Source organism: Prinia subflava, chromosome 18 (genome assembly GCF_021018805.1).
Source record: "Prinia subflava isolate CZ2003 ecotype Zambia chromosome 18, Cam_Psub_1.2, whole genome shotgun sequence".
Lineage (NCBI taxonomy): Eukaryota > Metazoa > Chordata > Aves > Passeriformes > Cisticolidae > Prinia > Prinia subflava.
Window position 1 is genome coordinate 11,377,272 of NC_086264.1, and position 24,912 is coordinate 11,402,183.

The window sequence follows — 24,912 nt, forward strand, 5'->3', positions numbered from 1 at the left end:
CTCCTCGGGCCGGGCGCAGGGTCCGTGCGGGGCGGGCCGGGGCGGAGCGGGGCGGGCCGGGGCGGCCGCGGGCCTTTAGGGCCGGCGGGAGGCGGCGCCGCCCGCTGCCCGCTGCCGCCCGCTGCCCGCGCTGCCGCCCGGCCCTGCCCTGCCCACCATGGAGGTCGTGTGGGCCGTGGGGCAGGTGGGCGCCGTGTGGGTGGCGGTGGTGTTCGGGCTCATCGTGCTGCCCTCGGCGCTGGGCATCTCGCTGGGCATCTCCGAGGCCTATATGTGGGTGCTGGTGAAGACGCTGGAGGTAGGCGGGAGCTCTGAGGGGAAAGGGAGGTGTCGCCGTGTTCCCTGCGGGGCCGGGCACGGCTCCCTCGGGCCGGGGGCTCTGTGGGGATGGGTGTCCCCGAGCAGCTCTGTCCGCTCCGGCTCCTCCTGTGGGTGAGAGCGCTCGGGTCACGTCCTGCCTGCCACCAGCTCCGCCCGGCCGCCGCTTCGGGGTTAAAACCCTCAGGCAAAACGGGGGATCGGTGTTAATTTCGTGGCTGTGCAGGCTCTGGAGTGCTCTCCCTTGACCCCGCAGCAGAGCGGACTAAACCTCGTTACCTGAGGCTGTACCATGGCCTGGGCGAGGCCGTGGCTGCTCGGTGGGGCTGAGCTCCACCCGGGGAAGGGCTGCGGGCCGTGCCCGGGGAGGGTGGGAAGCTCTGGTGCCGGCAGTGCTGATGCTCAGAGACGCCGAATCGCATCCAGCCGAGCCTGTGCAGCGCCTCAGTTGCCATCTGCCCCTAAATTCTCAGGGATAGCCAATTTCTGCTTTCTGCATGGGGCTTATTTAATACGCGTGTGGAAACGCTCCCTCTGAACCTCATGGTAGTGGTGAGGAAGAGTGTTGTTAAATTAACACCGGTCAGATTTAAATATTTCCTACTCATTTTCCAAGGAGGAGGGGCACCCAAACCAAGGAAACAGCTGTAAGGAGGAAAAGTGAAATGACTCACAGCACAGGCAGTGGCCATGCAATATACATCAGTATGTGACTGTGGAAAGTAGATTTTGTTTAATTTCATCATGTTCTTCGAGGTTTTCAGGCAAGCCTTGTTCTTGTACTTCAGTGCCTGGCTAAAAAAAAAATCCCACCTATTAAATCAGCATTTGTTGAATGCATCTTAAGGCAAAATGTTTCAAGGCTTTTGGGTGAGAATGAATCTGCTCCAAGTACTTTCTGGGACTGTGAATAATATCAGGATAACTTGGGGAGAGAAGATGCAATTGTTAGTGGAAAAAAGGATTTGAATAGCAGAAGCTGAGGAGGTAAAGATCACCCTGGCCTGAGGGAGCAATCCAGATGGCCCAGTGAGATAGTCTTGTTTGGATAACTTGCCTTCACCTGTGAATAACCACAATTTGCATTCTTTATTCCTAGATCATTAATCATTATTTTTTTGGTGTCATCAAATGTTGCAACAAGAGGTGACTCAAAATGTTTTGGGCAAAATTATGGAGAAGTATCTGATGGCATATTGACAGTGGTTAATTGTGAGAGCTCTCCTGTTGCCTGAGGGAGGAAATAATGACTTATCTTGCAAGTTATCATTATTTTTTGCATTAAATAGTTTCTGGAGTTGCATGCTGCTCAATATATTAAAATATATTAATACATAATTATATAGGACATAGATATGATCTAAAATAATGTATATATTAAAGAAAAGGCAGTGAAAAATTGGAAAGCATTCTGAGAAGAGTCAGCTGAGTTGGACTTGCTGTGGGAGAGTGAAGAAGCTCAATCCACCCAGGTATTCTGCTTATCTCAATTTGGCCTTGCTTTGCCTGTGAATTCTTTGTCTTTAGAATATTTGCATTAGGATAATCCCTGAATGGAAGTGGTTTTCTGTGGGATGTCTCCTTTTCCTTGGCTCTTCTGTCTTGGTTAGAAGCCCAACAGGCTGATTGTTTGCAGCCAGGTCCAAGCAGTTCCTGCAAGAGCACCTGAAGTGTAATATCTAAACTGTGGATATTAATCAGAGTAATATTGGGAAAAGTACTGTATCCTTGCATATGAAACTTTTAAAAAGTAGGACATTAAATAATTTGGAAAGGTGTGTTTCTTTTTATAAGGGATAGTTGTTAATAACTATTGGGTTAACAGTGAAATGTGCTGCTAGCTGGCTGTCTGAGACTGCCTGGCACGTTGAATTGAGTGTGCACGTTTTCTCCTGAGAGGAGTTTTTTGGCTCTGTGAAGTCACAGGATGCTGCAGTCTCTGATGGCTGAGGCCTTTTCCAGCAGAGTGTTAACTTTATATCTTCCTTAAGCTTCCTCTTCCTTTTCCCAGCCCTGCATCTCCCCAGGCCTTTTCCCCTCTTTGCTCTTACACCTGCAGAGCAAAAAAAAAAAGCACCTCCAGTCAGGATGCTTTTGTTGCCTCTTTGATGGGCCAGATCACAGGAACTGTCTGCACAGTGGTGGCTGTTTGTGACACCCAGTTGCTCCCTGGCTTTCCCTGTTTATATCCCGGGTCTTGGCACAGTGGAAGGACACGAGTTCACTCAGGTTTGTTTCCTACACAGCCTGTGTTGTCAGGTTACAACCTCTGCTTTGTTGGAGTCGATCCATTTTGAGGGTCCAAGTCTGTCCATAGTTCAGGGACAGTTCTACAGTTTGCTGTGATGCCTCTTTACATCATATCAGATAAAACAAGGCATCTAAGAATGAGTCTCTGGTGTTCAGTTGCTGTGTGGGCTGTGGGATGGAGCAATTTGAAGATGATGGGGAGGCTTGTGCTTGAATTTTTTCCTACCAATTAAAAAAAAATCCTTTTCTGCTTGTTTCAGAAGGGCAGAATCTTGTTCCCAGTTCTGCAAGCATGATCCAAGAAAAGGGAGGGGAAAGCTCCTTTTAGGAACAAAGTGTTTTTGTACTTTGACCATCTGACATTTCTGACAAGGGACATCAGTTGGTACACAATAGATTTTTCTCTCTGCTCAGCTGCCTCAGCAAGCACATGCTGCCAAGCAAAACGCAGCGTGTACAGATGAGGATGTGCTTCTGTTGGGTTGCATTTGACCCTTAAGGACTGCACTAGGGATTACCAGCTTCATATGGATATATTTTTCCTACGTGATAAGGGAAAATGTGTAGAAAGTTGTGCTGAAGAAGTGGAGCAGGCAGAGCACTTGCTGTTTGAAATACCAACATCATGTGGGTATTCCTGAAAGTGCATTACCTTGCTTCTGAATTACCTTACCAAACTCAGCAAACTTTTAGGAGACTGCCAGTTTTTGCCTGTAGCTTTCCTTCCAACATTAATAGAAGGATTTCTAGCACTTAGTATGGGTTCTTAAAATGTAGGAGTACTGCTGCAGAAACACCTCCAGCAGCTGTTTGCCCTTACAAAGAGCTGTCCTGATGTTGTGGAGTCACTTGCCACAGAAATATTCCCTATTGCTGAAGTTCTGGGGACTGTCTCTTGCATTGCTGCCTGTTTGTTTTTCAACATCAACAGATAGATTCCAATTTTAAATTTAATGCATCTTTACCTCTTGGTCTCGTTTTTGCTCTGTCTTAATCCATTGCCTCTTGTGAGCTCTTTAATATGATTTGGGGCTGTCGAGGCCCCTGCAAACATTGGAGCTGTCTTGCCACTGGAGGATCCAGCCTTTCATTTTGTCTTTCATTGAGACCCATAGAGCAGCCACTGTGACAGAGGATCAGTTTCTCTATTTCCATCAGAGTGTAGAAAATCTGGAGGACTGGTTTGGACTGTGTGTCTGTATATTTGGCAGTAAAATGAACCCCCAAAGTGATAATTTCTGCTTGATGGATTGCAGCTCACCTTGTTAAATACTTTGGGGTTTTTTTTTCCAGCCTGCTGGGGTTTTTTTTTCCAGCCTGCTGGGGTTTTTTTTGGGGTGTGTCTTGCTGCTGTGGCAGTAAAGTTGTCAGCAACACTTTGTGCAGACTGCCCTGCTTGCCCTTTCTAATGGGAAAAAAAATTTCTTGTGTTTTTTAAACTGTGCAGCGCATAATACTTGTGAAATATTAAGAAACAAGAAAGCCTGAGGGAAGTGAGGTCTTCAGGTCACATTTGAGTCAAGAAACAACAACCTGGCTATTAACTAACATCACATTATTGTCTATTTCTGAACTAATGGTTTGTTGATGACAGTGCACTCCCCTTCCCAATCTCTCGAGGCTTTTTGTGGGGGCTTGCAGTGAGCAGAGAGGGCTCCTTGTGTGGCTGGTTTTGCTGGCTGTAATGCACAGCAGATGCTGCACTTGTAGGTGGTTTTTATGTCCTGTAATTTATCCATGGGGGGATGCTAACAGCAGCCCCTTGTAACAGAAGCAATTTCTGATCCCTGCTGCCTGTAGGGAATGTATTTTTGCTAGACAAGATTATTCTGTAGCTGGAGGTTAAGCCCAGGTTCCTTGTGTTGCAAATGACCTTGGCAATATGAATGGACCTAGAAGTGAGGGGAAAAAGGACCTGTCAGTGCCTCTGGTCAGTCTGGAGACCGTGGCTGTGCAGGAAACAGGGATGGACTCTTGTCCTAGGTATGCCAGGCTGCATCTTCTCCCCATGAGTCACCAGCAGGATTGTGAGTGGTGCCGGGTATGAGGGTGGGGAATGGAGGAGAGGAGTTGATAAATAGATGAATCATTGTGGGCTTTGACTGCTGCTTGTGTAACTCAGTGGCCTCGGCAGCAAGCTTTGCTGACTAATGTCATTGCACAGAGTCAATGAGGGCCTCTGTCTGTGTAATTGGTGTCCTTCAAGGACTGCTGGGCAGAGGAGAATCCAGAGCTCTGAGAGCTGCCAGCTCAGATGGTAAAATGAGAAGCGTGTCTTGGAGACGTGCCTGATGTGAATGATGCACCCTTGTTTACAGGGCTCACACTGACTTTTGGAATAGTATTTTAGCAATTTTTGTGCAGATGCTTGGAAGTAAATCCCCAGCCTGTATTAACATAGACCCCAGTCCTCTGAAGGCCTTTATGTATGTTTAGCACAGATTTAAAAATCAAGAGTCCTTGCACATCAGTAAGTTTGGCAGAGCTGGGGCTTGCCCTCTGCTGTGCTTGCATCAGTAATTAATGCACCATATTCCAGATCAACAGCTCAATTTTACAGCATGTGAACACTGTTAATAAGCAAATGCTGTTATAAAAATAACAGCAGCTGTATTCAGAGCATGCCTTGAAGTAAGACTTGGTGAAGCTGCTGTAAAAGAATGCTTGGCATTCCATTTGCTGATGCCATTGGTGTTATCCCATAAAGCCAGACTCTTAATTGCTCATTGGATACCTGTCCACCAGGAAGGACTGGCTATGCAATTCCTTTGTGCAGAGGAATTTGGGAAACTCCTTGGAGGCTCCAAGGGAGAAGTGCATGGGAGATGAGAGAGGCTCTTTTGCCCTGACTCGGAAATGATTTCTCCTCTTGGTGGTGGTGGTGTTCTTGCCTCACACAAAACAACCCAATAACTGGCATGCAGATTTTGCTGTGTTAAACAAGGTGGCATTTTGTGGGATGTGCTCTGCAATCTTTCTGTTGTTATTGAGGTTTGGAGACATCCCAAGGAGTGCTCACCTAAACTAGAACATAAACTTCTGTCTCTGACCCGGCACTGCCTTTAAAAGAGGAACACCAGTGGTCTGTCTCCACGGGGTTGCAGATTTCAGTCATCTCTCTCTTCTGAAAAATCAAACATTGTTGAGTCAGAGGTGACATAAAGGTGGTAAATAAGGTGAAAGGCTAAACCCCATTTCCTAGGGAACAGGGCAATGCTCTGAGGCGTTCCTAATGATTTGTCTTTTGATCTCAGCAAAGAATGTCTAGAGGTGCTTTCATGAAATAACACATCAGGCTTGGCTTTGGAGGTAGTCAGACCTCAGAGGCAAAAATCACACATTTATAAGAGATATCAAAAGCCCTTTCTGACTCCAGATAAGACAGTTGCCAAATAAACAACTACCTCAAGTACTGTGTATGTCCTCTATGTGTGCCAGTGGCTTAAATGATGCATAAGTAAAACTGATCTTTTGGCCACTTCGGATTTTTTTTAAGGTGCTGATAAATCAGAGGCCTTTTCTAAGAGGATAAGGAGGGAGAACTTTTCAGGGTAAAGTTGATGTTTTCTTTGCCTAGTAAAGTAAATCAGATTCTGCATTGTGTAATTAAAGCATCCAAACTACTTTTTTGTCAGCAGTTAGGATACTAAAGTTTCAAAATCAGACTTGTGGTAATGTTTGTGCTTCTGGGATCGTGCTGTTTTCTAACTTTACATTTTCAGTCCAGTGGGTAGCCCCACTGTAGAACAGTTCTTAATCTGTTCAGGAGCCTGGTGTTTTATATTTATTCCCCAAAGCTGCTTCAAGAGTCCCTGCTAAAAACACAGGTGTGCACCAAGGTCTTTGGGACTGCCAGCTCAGCACCAGCTGGGAGAAGCCACTTAGATTTGTGCCAGTGCTACTGAGAGATCCAAAATACTTCCTAGTCTGCTTTTTACACATTTCCTGAGTAGAAGAGAGTCTATGGCTTATAACTGTTTCATGCTTTGATCTCTAATACACAAAGATATTTTCTCCTCTGTGGGGTGGATCAGCTCACATTTTGGTAGCTCTTTGTAGCAAAATGTTGTCCTTCAGCATAGGAACCAGCTGAGGCAGCCATGGATAGCACACATCCCTGAGTAGCAGGAAGGAAGAGGAATTACTCACATTACTGTGGGTGGTGTCTCTTTTGTTTCCCAGCCTGGATATAAACAAGCTTTTCCCTCGATCAAAGTTGAGCTTCTGGCTTTGATGGTAGCACCTTTAATTCAGGTGCCTGAGAATACATGAAGGAATTATATGTTAAGTAAAAAGTTCTCATTTTTGGTCCTTGGTTGCTGGAACATGTGGAAATATGATGGGTTGAGGTAAGAAGAGAGCTGACAGAGAACTTAAAACTTGTTTGCCGTGTCATCTGGTAGATGAGGATCCTTAGGAAAGCCCAAATGCTCCTGACCAAGAGGGAGAGCCGGTCTCATCATCGCCTATTTTATGAAGTGTGCTTAAATCCCCTGAGAGACCTGGCATGAAATGTAAAACTGCCTCAGCCACTTGTGGAGCACAAGCCAGCTGTCCCCTGGAACGCTCTGTGCAACCTTTGTACACAATGCCACGCTGGTGACAGGCTCGTGGCACTGCTTCCATCTCCTGGGAAGGCAAAGGGAATTGTCCTCTCCAGGCTTTCCCCTTGCCACTGTTCCCCCATCCCCCAGGTGGGCTGCTGCACCTTTCCGCAGTTGGATGGACCTGAGGAGTGTGAAAAAGTCATATTGTGTGGCTCTACGCAGATATTTACTATATGTAATATGCTAGGTAGAAAAGTTATGCTGTATTAACATTTGAATAATATAGTGAATGTAGTTTTGTAATTAACAATAAGTTGTAGTACAGTAGAAGCTGTGTATGTGTGTGATATTTTTTTGCTCAAGAAGAAAAATTCCTCAGCACAGAGATAACATTCACAGAGGCCCCTAAACCTTCTAGTGAAGAAGAATTTATGGCCTCTTATCCACAGAACCTAACTTTCTCAAGGACGTATACTCGCATGCGTTTTTTTTAATAACAGAAAGCTTTTGTGACAAGAAAAGGCTGAAAATTACTTGTTTTACGTAAGATATGAATAGTCATAAACCGAAGGCTTAAAAAGGAAAACTTCTCTTTGTTCTGGGCCCTTCTCCTTCCTAGCCTTTGTCTGGAAGGGAGGGGGGACCGTAGTCCCGGGCTACCTTCTTTGCTGTTATTGTCTCATAAATTGCCCTACTCTAAATTGTTTAACTTTTATTTTTGTATGTGTATTACTAATTTTTTATATAACCATTTTTATTTTTATTAAATTTCCAAAAATCACAAAGCGAGTGATTGGCATTTTATTACAGGAGCAAAGGTCAGACCACTTAGGAAGAGGAAGAAGGAATGTGTTTTTCTGAATAGGGTTGATAAATGTGTCTGAGCAGTAGAAAATGACTCGAGTTACATGACCCTGCAGTTTCTCTGCTTTGGGAAGATTGCACTGCCTGCTTTGCATAGCATAATGTCAAAAGATACTGCAGTACAGAGGGGTGTTGCAAGCTTTTGGGCATTACAAAGGCCTGTCTCAATAACCTGTGTCCTCATGATCTCTGCTGAGGCTCAGGCTTTGACACACTCTAGCATGAACCCATAACTGCAGGATTTCTGCAGCCAGAGCTTTCTGAAGGGAGTGTTGCATTCTCTTTCTGAGCACCAAACAAAGTGTTCTTCCAGGTTTTGATTATGCCTTTGAGAGGACTTGAAAGATGAAAACTTATTTTTTCTGCTGGTGTGTATGGCTGAGACCATTAGCCAAATATGCTCTTGTTCTTCTGAGTGATAAGTGAATTAACTGTTTGTGGGGATTTTAATTTGTTGAATGCAGTGGTTCAAGTCTGGTCAGAAATGATTGTGTAAATGTATTTGCTGGTCCCTCTGCACCCCCAAATCCAGTCCATAGACAAAATGTAAAAGGACAGTGCTGTGAATAGGTTCTTCCTTGAACAGTGTGTTGGTTTGGTGTTTCCCAGAACTTTTATTATCACAATACTGCTAAGAATGGTGTGTAGCCAGAAAGTTCCTGAAAGTACTTGAGTACTACAGAAAGAACTGAGTTCCTGCTACAGTTAAAATTAATTCCTGGAAGAGCTATTTCCTTAGCAGCAGCAGAACTGAGAAAATGAGTGACTTTATTGGCAGGGTAGGTTGTGATTCAGCAAAACCCCATACAGTGAGCAGTTCTGGCTCATACTGGGAGGTTGTTTGGTGAGATTATGCCATGAGTCAGGATGCTGAGCTTTCAAAGGGAACTGCATCTCCATCTGTCCTTGTTTGGAGGGGAAAGGGGGAAAATGGTTTAACATGGGACTGGGTCCTTCCTGTGCAGACCAAGCATCATCTGTATGCTATTAAAAATATGCCTTTGATACTGATTAAGCTATTATGATTTGAACAGGATAATATCCTGATATGAGCTCGTTCCTGCCAGGTCACCTGTCTGTGTTGAAAATGCTCATTATAACAGTGCTCCTAGAAGTAGTAGAAAGGATTTCTGTGGAGGAGGAATTGATGTGGGTAATGGGGAACCACCAAATCAGCCTTTTTTGACTGAGCTTTCCATCCCTTGACAGAGCTGCTGTGTGGGGAAAGGAAGGATTCAGGCCAGAAGGGCTACTCTGACATCACAGACTTTGGGGTGGAAAAAGGATTATAATTGTTAACTCAGTAAAAATGAAGCTTGTATAAAAGCTCTCTGGAATTCAGTCAGATGGAGGTCAAGAAAGCCTGAAGACTGAATACAGAGTTGGGAAGTGGTGACTAGCACTGAGTGTTGTTTTGGTTTGGTTTTTTTAATTATTATTAATTACTCAGAGTTTCTTCATAAGAACTTTGTATGGGTTTGGGTGTGTGGACACATCTGAGGAAGATGAATGATGATTACCACTCAAAGATATTCTTTGAAAATCACAACGTGTCTTTGACTAACTGTTGGTATTTTTGGTGATTTTTTTTTTCCCTTGAGCAAATGCTGCATTTGTGAAATGAATGTTTTCTTTCTGTCCAACAGTGGGCCACCATCCGGTTACAGAAAGGTGCCAAAAAGCCACAGCCACAGATGCCACGGACTCCTACGGCCAATGGTGAGAGCCTGGGGTAAAGCCACAGGGATGGGACTCATGTTGGGACAGTGGAGTACTCAGGGCTGCTCCAGTGAAGCAGTCAGATGTGTGCACAAGGAGGGGTGTTACATGCTCACTGAAAGTCATGGTTTATCCTCAGGCAGCTGCTCACACTCTGCCCCAGCAGAATCAGGGAGAGAATCCCAAGGGTAAAAGCCTTGGGATGAAATAAAGACAGTTTAACAGGGAAAGCAAAAGTCACACACACAAACAAAGCAAAACAAGGAATGAATTCCCTGCTTTCCGTGGGCAGGCAGGAGAGCAGGGCCCCATCATGGGTAACAGTGACTTGGGAAGACAAATACATCACTCCAGATGTCCTCTTTCCTTCTTCTTCCTCACACTTTATATCCTGAGCATGATGCCATGTGGTCTGGAAGATCCCTTTGGTCACTTTGGGTTGCCTCTCCAGGCTGTGTCTCCTCCCACTCTCCCAAGCACCCCCAGCTTCCTCACCAGCGTGGCTGTATGAAAAACAGGAAAGCCCCCGGCTCTGTAAATCTTGCTCAGCAATAAAAAAAGTCTCTGTATTATCTACTGTGTGTTCAGCACAAATACAAAACACAAAATACAAAACACAGCCCCATACCAGCCGCTCTGAATAAATTTCACCCTACCCAACTGAAAACCAGCACATTTATATATCTAATAGTTTTGCAATGCTACTGGCTAGCAAACAGTTCCTGCAGAATAAAATGCTGCTTTTACTGTCTTGTACTGAGTTGTTGAAAAATCAGGGGATGAGGAAATGAAGGGTATGAAGCAACATGAAATTTAACAAAACAAAGTGGAACTTAAGATGGAGGTGGTTCTCAGTTGATGGAAATCAGTTTCGTGTTTAAATATGAGGTTAATTTTCATCTTGAAATTTATCTTTACTCTGATACTTGCAGGGTTGCTGGCCAGCTATCTCAGTCCTAACTGCATTGGAGTGCACTTAAATAATCTCTGAAGAGATCTAAGTGTTTGTTGGACAGCACTTTTCTTTCCCAAGCTCAGTGTTTTTTCTGTGGTAGGACTGAAAGTTGAAATGGTGTGGTGGGCTACTTGTCTTTTTTTTCAGTCTGCTGCTATTGACCTTTTACCCTCTGGAGTTAATATCAGTGTTTGCCAAACTTCTTACACTCACTGTCTGTAGAAAGACAGCTGAGAAGTTGCTTCATCTTTCTTCCTTTAGCCTGGTTTTGAAATTAGTTCTTTAACTTCATCTTAACCCATACTGTGTGTGAGTTGTGGTAAACTGTAGTAGGTCAGAGTTGGCTTTAAGACTTTGGAGCCATGAGAGAAGTTTGCTCAGGAGACAGAAGAAGGCTGAACAAGGCATTGCAGCGAGCTCTTGTTTCCTCCTGGTTCCCGAATGCTTCAGTTTTGTCATTCAATTGCTGTGTTTTGACAGCTTTTGGCAGCAGTGTGAGCAGTTTGTGTGCTCCCCCTTAGGCTGCACAGCTGCCACTTAGCAGACAGGCCAGTTGTTACCTGAGCCTGTGGATTGGCTCATGTGAACATGATCCAGCAGTGGGGACTGAACAGCTGAGCCTGCTCTGTGTTTATCAGCTCCAAAGGGATATATCCTTATCAATAAATACTGCAAACACTGGGCTGGCACTGTCTGCAGGCCAGGTGTGGAACTGGCTTCCATGCAGCAGGTACAGCTGTCAACATCTGTGGTGATAAACTGGAGGCACTGCACAGCAGCTCTGAAAACAGGTTAAAACTTGTCGTGCTTAATTGCTGACTTAATTGCTGAGGAATAGTACATCCTGTCATTCAGCAGTGTCCTGAGAGTTGTGGGGTTTTTGGGAGGAAAGGGGGAAAGGTGAGGTTAGCAGTGCTTTCAGCTAATTGTCAGTGCCGTGTTGTCTGCTTCCCAGGTTGTCAGTGGTGCAGGAAAAATCCCGTTTTCTTCCTGTAAGGCTGAAGGTGCCCCATCACATCATGGGCCAGTGAGAGGGCAAGAGACCCTCCTGTGCTGCTTTAGCTGCACAGTGAGAGCTGTCATCCTCCTCGACATCTGATCATTCTTACACTGAGTTATTTCTTCTCTAGTAAAGAGACCTCAAAGGAGAGAGGTCCTGGCTAGTAGATTGTTCTTTGAACTATCTTTAAAAAAAAATAAATCTACAAGTAGCTATTTCTCCTGTGTGCAGCTGAGGGGTGTGCAGTGTTAATATGTGCTGTGGTTTCAGAACCTGCACTAAGCTGAGTGTACTCCACTCTCTGCAGGACCATTAGAGATAGTAAAAATGGCCTGAGGTAATTAATACAGATGATTGCATGCAGGCTACGTTCATCCAGTTGGATGGGAATACACAATCACAATGGTAGCCTGAAGCCCTTTTTAATGTCCTTTGTATATCTGAAATAAAAATTTAAAACTTTTCCCTGCTGGAGGTAGCTCTTTCTGCCAGAAGCTGGAGTTTTAACCGTTCCTTATTTGAGAAAATATGGGGAGAAATGCAGTGCCAAGCTGTGCTCCATATCCTGCTCTTGGGAATTTTTTAAGGCTAGTAGTGACTGACTTGTGATGAGGAGTTCCTGGCTGTGGAATAAAGTACTGGAGGGCCAGGGCAGGTGTAGGTCTAACAGTGCATTATGTAAGTTGGTGTCCCCTGAGGTGACAGAACATGAGCAGATAGAGAGGCCCAATTGCATTGCACAATATTTACTGAGGGAGGAGACACTCCTGCTGATAATGAATTACAGAGTAGTTGATTAGAACAGGGTAAAGGTAAATGTTTGTGTGTGTGTATGCATCCATGTGTAAGTGCTGAATGTGTGGATCACCTCTGACGTCTTTCCTGACCACCCAGCCAGTACTAGGAGGTGGTCAGGATAGGAGGGAGCACTGCAGATTTAAGGGCAAGGCTTCCTGTTCCCTGGCAAAGCCAAAATGCTAATAAGAGATTGGAAAATCACATTCAATAAAAGAAAAGCTTATGCAAATGATGTTAGTAGTATCTCATTAATACATAAGTAGATACTACCAAGGAGCTAATTAGTAGATACTACTAGATAGATCTGCTATGTAAGTAGGTAGTGTCAAATATGAGCCTGGTATAATTAGTTGTCTGGAGTATTTGAGCTTGAAAGCTTGGAGCTTGTGCTGCTATATTGAGAAAAACAGTGACTATGGCTTTTTTTTTTTTTGGTTGAGAGCAATGTTTGCTGTACCCCTGCGTAGTGCTGCCTTTGGCAAGCTCAGCTGTGCTCATGGCCAAAGGATTAAAGGTCATTAAATGTGACTTGTGATTACAAGAAGGCTAAGTACATCACCAGAGCAGTGTGTGTGTAATTCTGTTCATAACAGCTCCATGTGCTGCTGAGGTCTGAGCCTGGAGGAGCTGTCCCAAGGCTGCAGGACAGCTGGTGCATGGGGCTCTCATGTGACAATGACAGCACAGGCTATGAGGCAGGACATCACAGCCCTGCTATCTCAGCTTGCTGGCAGTGTGACCAGCTTGAACCCTGGGCAGGATTCAGCTCAGAAGCTGGAGCTTGAGTGGTGCTGAATAAGGGGGAAGAATAAGGGCTGGATAAAGAAGAAACATTCCCAGCTCTGGAACTGGAGAGAGGGGTGTACTTATGTGATGGGTGCTGGAGCATTCCCCTGGTTCCTTACCTACAGCCTGATTCCAGCAGCACAGAGCAGACAGGTCAGTCTAACTCACCTACAGTCCTGGATATTTTAGTTTAGAGATTTTCTGAGTGCGAGAAAAATTGAATCAAAAACTAGGGCTCTGATTTGGGTTCATGTATGACATAAGCGTAGCCCATTTTGGTAAATGTTTGATGTGATGTACGCTTGTATAATTTAGATCCTGAAGAGCATGTGGCTTTTGGGGTGTGCCATATTAATGGTTTATATCTGTAGGTTTGTGACAGGAGGATGCAGTCAGGTGGCCTGCTGGTACAATTGGAAGCTGTGGCTGCCAGGTTGCAAGCTCAAGGTGTAAATAGGTTTTGTTGCAGTGTTGTCCTTTAGTGTTTACCTCAGTGGTTTGTGGGACCTGTATCTCAGAGCTTCCTGTGTTATCCCATATGTATGTATGTGCAATATGAAGATTTTCCATATCACTTGTAATTTAAATGTTATAATTATTGGCACAGGAAATACATTGAGAGCTTTTCTGCTGGGAGGAAGATTTCCTACAAAAACACATCCTGTGACATTACAAAGGCCTGTCTCAATAACCTGCGTTCTCATGATTTGTGCTAAGGCTCAGGCTTTGTCTAGTATGAACCCATAACTGCAGGATTTCTGCAGCAAGAGCTTTCTGAAGCGAGTGTTGCATTCTCTTTCTCTTTCAATGAGCGTGGAAAGTTCCTAGTAGCGTGACAAAATTGGGTGCTCTGTCCTTTCCCATTTTTTTTATCTCAGCATGGAAGCACAGAGATTATGCAATTTATCAGAGGGTGTCTGACAGAGTGGCAACCTGAACTTGGACCTCTGTAATTGAAGCTGAGTGTCTCAGGGGATGGTTGTTCTGGTTAACTGTTACTCTAGATTTCTTTGGTCATCAGTTTCTGGAGCTGGACTTGCTTACCAGCAAGCAGCTACTTGATCTTTGTTTAGCTTATACAATTTGTTCTTGCCTTTGGAAGCTCTGATGAGAAATTTGTGCTTATCAGACCATAAGCTGAGAAAATGAAAAGGGTGGAGGAAGGGGAATACTTGTTTGTCCTGCAGTTCTGAACTCTCCGGGTTTTATGTAGTCAGAGTTCAGCTGAAACAGATGTTAGTGCTGAACTAAATCAAGGCTCCTCTAGGCACAACTTTCTTTGATACGGTGTTTTGGAGGGGTTTTTCATTATTTGATTTTAAGTAAAATAAAACAATAGTGCGGTCTGCCTGTACTTACAGAAAATATTTGTGCTGTGAAGGCAGAGAGATGTGTTTGGTTCAGAGCTGGGCCATGCACAGTGTTGTGATCTGGGGCTTTGGCAGCCTTGTGGCTGTGGGACCAGAATGTCAGACAGGAGATGGGAATAGGGAAGCCTCCATCAAGGAGATTAAATGCCCTTAAATACACAGAGCACAGCAGGGAATGCAAAGACCAAGTTCTCACTTGATTTCTTCTGAAAGCCAAAGAGAATCCTGGATAAAGTTTGAGTTGAAACATGCTGAAGGGTGGCGAGGGTTTGCCTTCTTGCTTGGTGTTCAGAAGGTAGCAGAACTTGGTACAGCTGCTGCTCAAGATGTTCATGTGAGGAAGGAGAGCTGGAGGTGGCCTCCTGCAGGATGTGCTGTATTCAACTGCACAGCTTCTCTTTCTGTCCTAGGAGGAGGTCTGATGGTAAATTTGTCTCCTTGAGTAATGCAGAGTGACAAGTGGCCTGGAGGGTGACTGTTACACCACAGAATTATTTTCTCAGGTTGTTACCCTTTTTCCTTCCCAAGGTATCATTGAAAGGGATGAAACACCTATGGAGAAAGAAATCGCCCTTCTGCATCGAGCAGACTTCGAATTCTCCCACATCTTCTACTTCTGCAGAAAAGGGTTTGAGGCCATTGTGGAAGATGAAGTCACTCAACGTTTTTCCTCAGAAGAGCTTCTCTCCTGGAATCTGCTCACAAGGACTAATGTCAACTTCCATTACATCAGCCTGAGGCTGACAGTTGTGTGGGTCATTGGGGTGATAGTGCGGTACTGCTTCCTGCTGCCCCTACGGTGAGCTCTGGTGCTGAGGGGTTTTGTCAGCCTGGGAATGGGGAAATTTGTGTTTTCTTGGTAAATGGCATCTCAGCTTTCTTTAACCCAAAAGCAGCGTTGGCAGATGTAAAATATTCACTTGCTTAAAGGCTACTTTTATGTTGGGATGTCCTTATTCACTGTTGAGAGTAGAGTAGGGCTGGTGGTCATCTTTTCCGTGAATGCTTCCCCTAAGTCCATGTGGCAAAATAAATGTAAGCTCTAAAGCTCCCTGACACTGTGTGCACAGGAGTGTCTGGATCTGCTGCCTTTGCTACACCATGACTTTAGGCAATAGGGCAGGGAACTGCTCAGTTAGAGACCTGCATATGTCAAGTATCAGAGGAATAATTGAATTTCCACAATCCCTTTCCATTTTAAAGGCAGAAAGTGTTATTACAATGAGCAAAGCCACTTGCTCAGGTTTAATGTCTGTTTTGTCTGTAGCTTTACCCTCGCTGCCATTGGGATTACATCAATGATTGTGGGGACAACACTGGTGGGACAGCTGCCAAACAGCAGGTGGGTACTGTGTGTGAGGGATGGCCCTGCCAAACTGCATCCCTGCAAACAGTTGAAGATTATTTTACCTGTGACAGACTACTGACACGAATTTGTGGGCCTTATTGTAGTGCATTTTGAATTTGGGCCGAGGTTGGGTTCTTGTCAGTCCTGGCACTGAGGTTGATGATTTCTGACGGTTCCTCCTGCTGCCATGAGATATTCATATGGGGCATTGTAAGGCAGGTAGTAGTGTTGGGATGAAAAACACTCACCGAAGAGAGGTTACCTTGCCTAGCTAAATGGTGCTAAGGGTATGATGTATCTTGGCTGAGCTGCTGCAGAGAGTGGTAGAGGTGGGAACATCCCTCTGCTCCAGAATATCAGGAGAATTTCAGCCCTGAGTTGTGTTGAGTGGAGAATATCACATGTCTGTCTACATGTTTTTTTTTCAGTCTGAAAAACTACCTGAGCGAAGTGGTTCACCTCACGTGCTCCCGCATCCTCGTCAGAGCTCTGTCTGGTACTATCCACTACCATAATAAGTGAGTGAGCAAAAGGGTGTATATGCTTATATGTGTGTGTGACATCTCATTGGAAATGGGGATTGCTCTCTCCTGAGCTGCAGGTTGATGTCACACTAGAGGCTGACTCACCTGACAGCTTCATGGAACTGTTTGGTGTGTAATGTGGTGCTTAGTGCACTTTCAGTCTAACAAAAAAAAAATGTAATTGCAGGGAAAACAGACCTCAGAAAGGAGGAATTTGTGTTGCCAACCACACATCACCGATAGATGCGATCATTTTGACAAATGATGGATGCTATGCAATGGTAGGAGACCTAAGATAACCACAGCAGAGGGGCCAGGAGAGGGAAAGATCGTGGGGTATTGCTTGTGGGCTTCAGTACTTAACTTTGACAGCAGAGGTGTTTGCTTGAGCACTGGTCAGTGGGGAAAAGGGTAAATTGTGTTGAAACTGGTCTATATTATGTGCTGGAGAAGTTGTCCTTGGAGTGTCAATGCCAGGCTCTCCATCTGTTGAAGTACCTGAGATAGGCTCCAATGTGAGTGTTCAGATTCTCCCAAGTGAATGCATTTTATCAGTTCCATGGTCATTGCTTGCAGTCTCCCTGAGCGTTTGGGTTTGTTGGGTTTTCTTGGAGGGTGGAGAGGAGGAGGTTCTGCCCTCCAGGTGTCCCAGGTACTGACGTGCCTCGCCGGGCTCGCAGGTGGGCCAGGTTCACGGCGGGCTGATGGGCGTCATCCAGCGAGCCACGGTCAAGGCCTGTCCTCACGTGTGGTTCGAGCGCTCCGAGATCAAGGATCGCCATCTAGTGACAAAAAGGTGAGGTGTGTGCCGGGCTGCCTCCCTGCACAGGCATCGGGCTCTCCAAGAGACCTGGATCTGGGAACGAGGTGCACAGTGCATCTCTCAGAGTGACCTCAGTGTGCTTGCCTGTGTGGGCTTTGGTGCAGCACCCTGTGGGCAAAATGTCACATCCCCAGGTCACCAGGGAAGGCTTGAAACGTTTGTGCAGCGTGTCATGCTTCAGACCAAGGGTTCTGGGAAGGTTTGGATTGCAGACTCACAAAGCATCTCAGTTGGGAAGCCATCAGCGTAATAACCAATGTCTGATGAATTCAGATGTGTATTTTAAAAGACACTTAAACTCTACAGTTTTCTGTTGAAGAGAAATACTGATGATAAATTGGCTCTCTGTGACAAAAACTGTCTCAGTTTCACTGGAAATTGTGAGTCCCTAGAAATAAAAAGCTTATTTCTTTTCGCCTTTGAGAGGCGAAATGTCTTGTTATAAGAATATAAGCTGTGTACGAAAGTGGTTTTCTGCAGGATGTCACCAAAAGCATACCTGTGAATACTGCAGTATAGGGATAAAAATTCTTCCTAATTTGTAGAGAACTTTTTAGGTTGATTTTGACAGGTTAACTTCTTCACTGGCTTATTTGCCTCTGCACAGTAGGACAGCTTTGCCAAGTTGTCCAAGTGTTATTCAAGTAGTGTGAGCTGTAGGCCTTTAGAATTCAGCTTTTTAAAAAATATGCTGTTAAGTAACAGAGGCCGCATGGACCACTGCAATAATAAGGTTTTTTTCTTGAAGGCTGAGTTGGTCACAGTTAGTTGGACTGGCTTAATGGCATATAATAGTTGACTTCTCTGACAGTCAGTAGTAAAATTATGTGGAGGAAAGGATGTTGCCCCAATGTAATGCTCCAGGGCTCTAAGGGCTGGCACAAAGCTTCAGTTTATGTAGAAAAGAAAAACAAGTACAAATCAGTGTCTGGTAAAAGGCTTTGGTTTTATACATCTGTAATGCATAAAGGTATTTTCAATGCATCTGCCTGGGGAAAGAAGAGTGGAAAGGAGCTGTTTTTTAAGCTTTCCTTCTGTTTCCACAGACTCAGGGAACATGTGGCAGATAAAAGCAAGCTCCCAATCTTAATATTTCCAGAAGGTAAGAAGCTGAACTACCTATCTCCATTCAGTGTGGATGTCATCCCTGCTCTCTGTTCATGGCTTCTGCTGCTCAAATCTATCTTCACCTCTGGCTTCAACTTCGTTAGGGCATTCCTGGTTTTCATCTTTAATATAAGATGAATATACAGGGAGACAACACAATACTGTCCCTGATGTTTCTTCTCCTGGCAGAAGCTGCAGGCAGAAGAAGGGGAAGATTGTTTATTTTGCCCTGAGATTATTAATTTGCTGTCCTACAGATTTAACCTCAGCATTGTGCTGTTTGTCTTGCACATCTTCTGGCTTCATTCAGGGAATCAGTCACAAGACAAAGGCTAAAAAATAAGCAGGGGAGAAATGCTTAACTCAGTGAGCAGCAATTGCAGGCCCTCTGTGGGTAAGACCTGTATGTGGATGTTGTGTTGTTCTGAAATGGCTGTGTGAAGCAATGACTTTCTCTTCTGGACAGGCACCTGCATAAACAACACATCTGTGATGATGTTCAAGAAGGGGAGCTTTGAAATAGGAGGGACAATCTATCCTGTTGCAATCAAAGTGAGTGGGAATAGCTGGCTGCTGAATTTCAGAGTTGGGGATGGGTTTTTGTCAGAGCTGTCTCAGTACAGCTGCTATTGAAAGCACAGTAGCTCTGGCAAATGGGAGCATGCTGGGGATGGCTCCTGGAGAATGAGTGGCTGAAATAAAAGTGAAGTCCTTTGGCCTCTAGAGCCTGGCTGTAGGCCCTAATGGGGTCAGCTTCTTCCAGAAAGCTGGAAGAGAAATCCAGCCAGCCCTTCCCAGTGCTGAAGGGAAGCACCCTGCTCACTGCAGACTCAATTCTTGTGGTGGTTCAGGCAAATGGATGACATCTGCTGCTGGTTCTGCCCTGTAACCCAGGTCTGAGAGGCTGTGATGGTCTGGGGAAAGGCTCAATCCATTGCTTTTTATGCTCCATTGCAGTATGATCCTCAGTTTGGAGATGCCTTCTGGAACAGCAGCAAATACAACATCGTGAGCTACCTGCTGCGAATAATGACCAGCTGGGCCATCGTTTGCAACGTGTGGTACTTGCCACCAATGGTTAGAAAGGTAATCCAGCATCTCACTGCTATTTAAAACCTTGGCTGTGTCTGCAAGTGCACCTTTACTCTTTTTTCCCCAAAAATCTCTACCCACCCCATGTCTCCAAATCAGTTTTATACTGGATTTTTGTCAGTGCTGACTGATGTATGATTGGACTTGGCTTTTCCTGGTGCAGCTTGGTACCATCAGCAGTGCATCAAATATGCAAAGGATAGGAGTAAATGCAGTGCTGTTCACAGTAGCAATAATGGTAATGTTCCATCTTGTTGAAGCAACATTTTCTCCTAATTTCACCACCCTAGGGGAAAAATTATTTATTATCACGTGGGAATATCAGATTGTGATGTTAGCATGGTGAGGAATGGGTTGTGAGCTAATTTGATGAGGCAGCAGATAAAAAAAAGTTATGAAAGTCTGCTTCAATTGACTTCTGTCTGCTTTGATTATGCTGAATTTATGACCCTTGAAGGAAGATGAAGATGCTGTTCAGTTTGCCAACAGAGTGAGGTCAGCCATTGCCCGCCAAGGAGGACTGACTGAACTCCCCTGGTGAGTGATGCCATCCTTGTTAGAATTCATGGATTATTTGTGGTTAATTTGACTGATAGGTGCTTCCCTCCTTAGCTTTGGGACAGATAACATTCAACATCACTTTATTCCACCCAGAGAAAACAATGCAGTAACTCCATGTGCACGTATATGAAAGTAAAAGAAATATAAAGTCTTTGGAGCATGTAGCATGCAGTGAGTTTCATCTAAAGGTTTGATGCTTTTGAAGTAGTTCCATTCACAGTTCTCATGTTGAGATTAAGTAGCAAAAGTGAAGTTTCTTAGCAAATCTGATAAACCACAAAAAATTAAACAGGTCTGGAGGCTTTCTGCTCTGACTTTCTCATCCTGCCTCAGTAAGTAGCAGGATAATGCCATGATTTCATATGACACAAACTTGAGAGCAAAATTCACATGAAGAGAATGGTCAAATAGATTCAACCATGAGACCCAGCTCTGAATAATATAAGGCAGGACACAACCATAGTGTTGCAGAAGATTGCCTCCCTCCACAGTTTGGGGAAGTAGCATCCCAGATTGCCAAAGATTTCTATTGTAGGTACAGCCTGTTATCAACATGAATAGACTGCTTTAATGGGCTGAATTCAAAATTTGAACTGCATAAACATTGTGGCTTAAGGTAAAGGTTTTAATAAACGTGCTTAAAATTGGATAGTAGAGAAGTTCTGAACAAAAGCCTTTACTACTTCTACTACTAATTATAATAATTTAGATTGCCTACCTTAATCAACTATAGAATTTGAATGTAATCCATAGTTTGATAACAATAGCCATAACAGCCCTGATGGTTTACTGTTCCCTCTTGGTCTGTTGCAGGGATGGAGGTCTGAAACGAGCAAAAGTCAAAGATACCTTCAAAGAAGAACAGCAGAAGAACTACAGCAAGATGCTAGTGAGAAATGGATCAGTAGGAAGCTTGTCTGCAGAAACTGAGTCAGACTGATTGGTGGTTCTTGAAAAGTAACTTTGCACAACCAGCCTTAGCAGGAATAATGTGGGGTTTTTTAATTAAACAAAAAAACTGACAAAAAATAGAGCAAGAAAACAACAAAATCCTTTATTGTGTGTATGCATATTCTCTGTGTGGCTGGTGCAGAGCCTGCCAAGGGCAGTGTCTCTGTGTTCCTCCCTGTTCTTTCACTATCCTGCCCCTCTCCATCTTCAAGTGATGATGCACTGCAGCTCCTTTGGTATTCCCAAGCTGAATGCCTGCAGAGTTACAAGATGAAAAATCCACCCCAGTTTTTCTGAGTTTGTAAGGATGAAGGGAAGTGCACTGAACAGATGCTGTCAGGACACTGGTTGTGAAGATACCTCTTGTTCACGGTACTTTAAAGGTTTAAACATTGCAAAATTTTGTCTTTTTTTTTCCTGTTGCTCACAGACTTTTTGTTGTAGATGACTTAAATAACATGCTTTAGAATATTGTCAGAACTGTAAGATTGACTCTGTTAGCTTGCACCTGGATGTGCAAGGAGGGAATGGAAGCAAGGGCTGCAGAGACCCTACAGGATGGGAGAGGAGCTGCCCTGCCAAAAGCACAGACCATGGACCATGAGGAATTTGGTTGCCTTATAACATGGTATTGCCTTTATTGAGGGAAGATAAGGGCCAAGTGCTCAATCTCCCTGTCCATTGCTGTTGTTGAAATTGCTTTCTTGAGCTCTGAAGGTGTAAAGGTAAGGTACAGTAAGGGTTGGATAAGGCAGGCTATGACAGATGAATTTTTGTGGATTGTTTAGAGTGCCCATCTGCAAAAATTATTGTTCATGGCTTGAAGTTCTCAAGAGAGCCACTCCAGAAACAAATTTTGTGTTTCCTGGGCTAGCAATAGCTATCACAACTATAAACATAGGATCCATAAGTCAGCTTTGATACAAGACATGGCATGTCCAAATCTGCAATATATTGCTGTCCGAATGTAATGAGAAATAAATTCTATATTTCTAATGGGTCTTGTGTGGCATTACTACTATTCTTTAAATCTATAAATCTGATTGAAGCTGTGGTACAAAACAGTGTTATCAGAGAATGATTTGGGTTAGAATGGACTTTAAAGGCCATCCTGTCCAACCATCCTGCAGGGAGCAGGGACGTTTTCAACTAGACCACAGTGCTCAGAGCCCTGTCCAATGTGATCCCAAATGTTTTCCAGGGATGGGGCCTCTACCACCTCTCTGGGAAACCTGTGTCAGCATTTTGCTACCTTCATTGTAGAAAAATTCATCCTTCTCTCTAGTTCTAGTTCTAGTTTTTATCTCGTAATTCTACCTTTCAGTTTTCAGCCCTGTGTGAGGATAGGCAGTTGGACTGAGAGCTGCTAAAATTCTTGTGGATTTTTAATATTTATTTGTATGGCAAGCTGGCTGCTCAAGCCTAGCAGTGAGGGTGAATTCTCAGATTTTGTCACCGATGTGTTTTTGGGCTCTGCTGTGCTCTGAAGGATGTGGCCATTCAATTGCCAATCCTGATTTGTTCCCATCAAAAAAGGTTTTTTGTTTCTCTGAAATGAACATAATAAAAACAGCAGAACTGTGACTTCAGGAGTCAAGATACAGACTCCAATGATTGTTCACTGTCTCCATCTTTTTATTCAATTTTTCTGAGGCTCTTTTATGCTGCATAAAATCCATACAAATGAAATACAAGCACAGTCAGTAAATAGTAATGAAAAGGTAAATTCATTTTGCAAAGAAGCCAGTGCATATAAGACATCATCTGGAATAATGATGATATTTTTTTCCTTTTTTTTGCACAGATCACAAAGCTATTACAGTCTTTTAAAATTAATATCTGGCTTTTAGGCTCTGTAATGGTTTGTATGACCTCTTCTTACCCTTTGGCTAATAAGAAAAATAATACTGTTTTTAAATACAAGACAGATACAAGATATGATAAATGTATGGATAAGACTGATATTTCTGTTAAATATCATGGAATGGGAAAGTTGCTTGGCTCAGTATCCAAATTGTGGCCACCTTTGGGGCAGGGATGTATGAATTTATATCAGAGCTTCAGCAGAGCTGCCCTGCAGCTTGGTGAGGAGGGGCAGGGAAATCTCCCTGCCAGCTTCCCACCTCTCTTCTCAGGCCAGGCATGGTCCAAGGCTGGAAACTCAGCTAGACGTGGCCAGGTTGCAGCTTGTGCATCTCTGTGGTGGGAAGGGCCTGTCTTGGACCTGGCTCACTGAAATCCAGAATTTCCAGCATCCCCAGGGGCAGACTGTTGTGTCCTTGTGTTATGGTAGTGTGCAGTTCACAGGCTGGGCTGTACCCTGGTTTTTGTCACACACCACATGATATTCTGTGCACACAGCATGTCTTGGGAGACCTAATTTTTAGGGTTTTAATTTCAAAGAGAGCTTGAGAGCTGCATAACCTTTAACTTCTGTGGGAAGACAGACAGAGACGGTGCTGAGGGCAATCTTGCCCTTGATGCACTGCAGCTGTGTTAATCCCCAGAGTGCGGGAACAGCCCTGCCCTCACAGCTCTGGGGGTCAGCTGGGGTCTGCTGGCCGTGCTGTGAGGAGGGACAGGACATCGTGTGAGGGACACACAGGTGGCCCTGCTGGGGACAGGAAGGAGTGAGCCAGAACTGGAGAAGGAAAAGAGAAGGAGAGAGCCAGAGCTGTGTGGAGCTGCCCATGGGAGGCTGCATAGAAAAGGTATGAGGGACTTTTCGATAACAAGGTGCTGATGCTTGGAGCCTTCTTCAGTGAGTTCTTGAGTGAGTTGCTCTGTCACAGGACGGCTTGACACCATTCCACCAGTGTAACTTGGTTCATTTTACTGGAGTCATGTCAGTTCTTAAGGAATCACAGAATGGTCTGGGTTGGAAGGGACCTTTAGGGTCATCTCATTCCAATCCCCCTTGCCGTGGGCAGGGATACGTTCCATTAGACCAGGCTGCTCAGAGCCCCATCCAGCCTGGCCTTGAACACTTCCAGGAATGAGACATCCATCCAGGATGAGGAATGAATCTCAGGAGTGAGGGTTTTAGGTATACCTTAAATACATGTCCTGTCTCAGTATTTTGAGCTCTTGATTCCAGAGTTATCTCATGCAAAAGCAAGTTGCACAGAAGTCTAAAGGAAATTTGCTCTGGAACCATGAGGCCATGACCTAATCCAGCCACATTGCAGGGAAGAAAATTCCCTGCAAGCAGCAGCATCTATCACCTGCTGACTGCATGAAGTTTTATTGAGTTTTGTGGTTTGGGGAGGGCTTTTGGGAGACCTGGCACTGAGCTAGGATGGGAGCAGGGAACTTGTCCCTTTTACAGTTAAGCCTTCCTTGATGCCCTTGGAGTTTTCAAGTAAAGGGCAATCCCAGCAGAGCACTGCCACCCTCATTGTGGAGCCCTGTGTCAGTGTCAGCCAGGCCAAAACTTTCTGCCTCTGAAGTGACTTACTGGCATAAATCAGAGCTTTATTGGGAGCAGCAGGTTTCTGCGAGTGCTTTGCTCATCAGGACTTTCCACCTTTCTGTATTTTGTGTCATGCATTTGTTGTAACAAATTTTTATTTTGTTTTTTAATGTTATCTGGCTGTGCAATTCCATGCCTGGTGTTCAGGAAAGGCACAGGTTTTGTCTCTGAAGGATGATGTCTGTACTTTCAGCTTTGTCTCATATTGCTTGCCTGTGGGCTCTGTCTTTCTACCTCCATTCCCACACAGTAGCAAGTCACTGTCTCCTGCAATTAGTTACAAAGAAGAATGATGAGATTGGCCCTGTGTTCTCCTCACTTCATCCTGGGATAATGGATTAGTCCAGATGCTTGACAGCATTGCATAAAGTGAGCGTGATGGAGTGTAAGCCCATGTGGGGACAGCTCCAGCACAAAACAACCCTGC

At 44.5% G+C, this 24,912-nt stretch overlaps 1 protein-coding gene across 1 annotated transcript; it reads left to right on the forward strand.

Annotated features, from left to right (window-relative positions):
* Positions 1-42: 42 nt before the first annotated feature.
* Positions 43-22,013, forward strand: LOC134559899 (glycerol-3-phosphate acyltransferase 3). The gene is made up of 12 exons (XM_063415234.1): positions 43-298; positions 9,626-9,698; positions 15,136-15,406; positions 15,875-15,949; positions 16,384-16,473; positions 16,667-16,760; positions 17,160-17,275; positions 18,349-18,404; positions 18,876-18,961; positions 19,367-19,495; positions 19,959-20,038; positions 20,876-22,013. The coding sequence occupies exons 1-12, from the start codon at positions 158-160 to the stop codon at positions 21,000-21,002; spliced, it is 1,338 nt and encodes a 445-aa protein (XP_063271304.1). The 5' UTR covers positions 43-157; the 3' UTR covers positions 21,003-22,013.
* Positions 22,014-24,912: the final 2,899 nt, after the last annotated feature.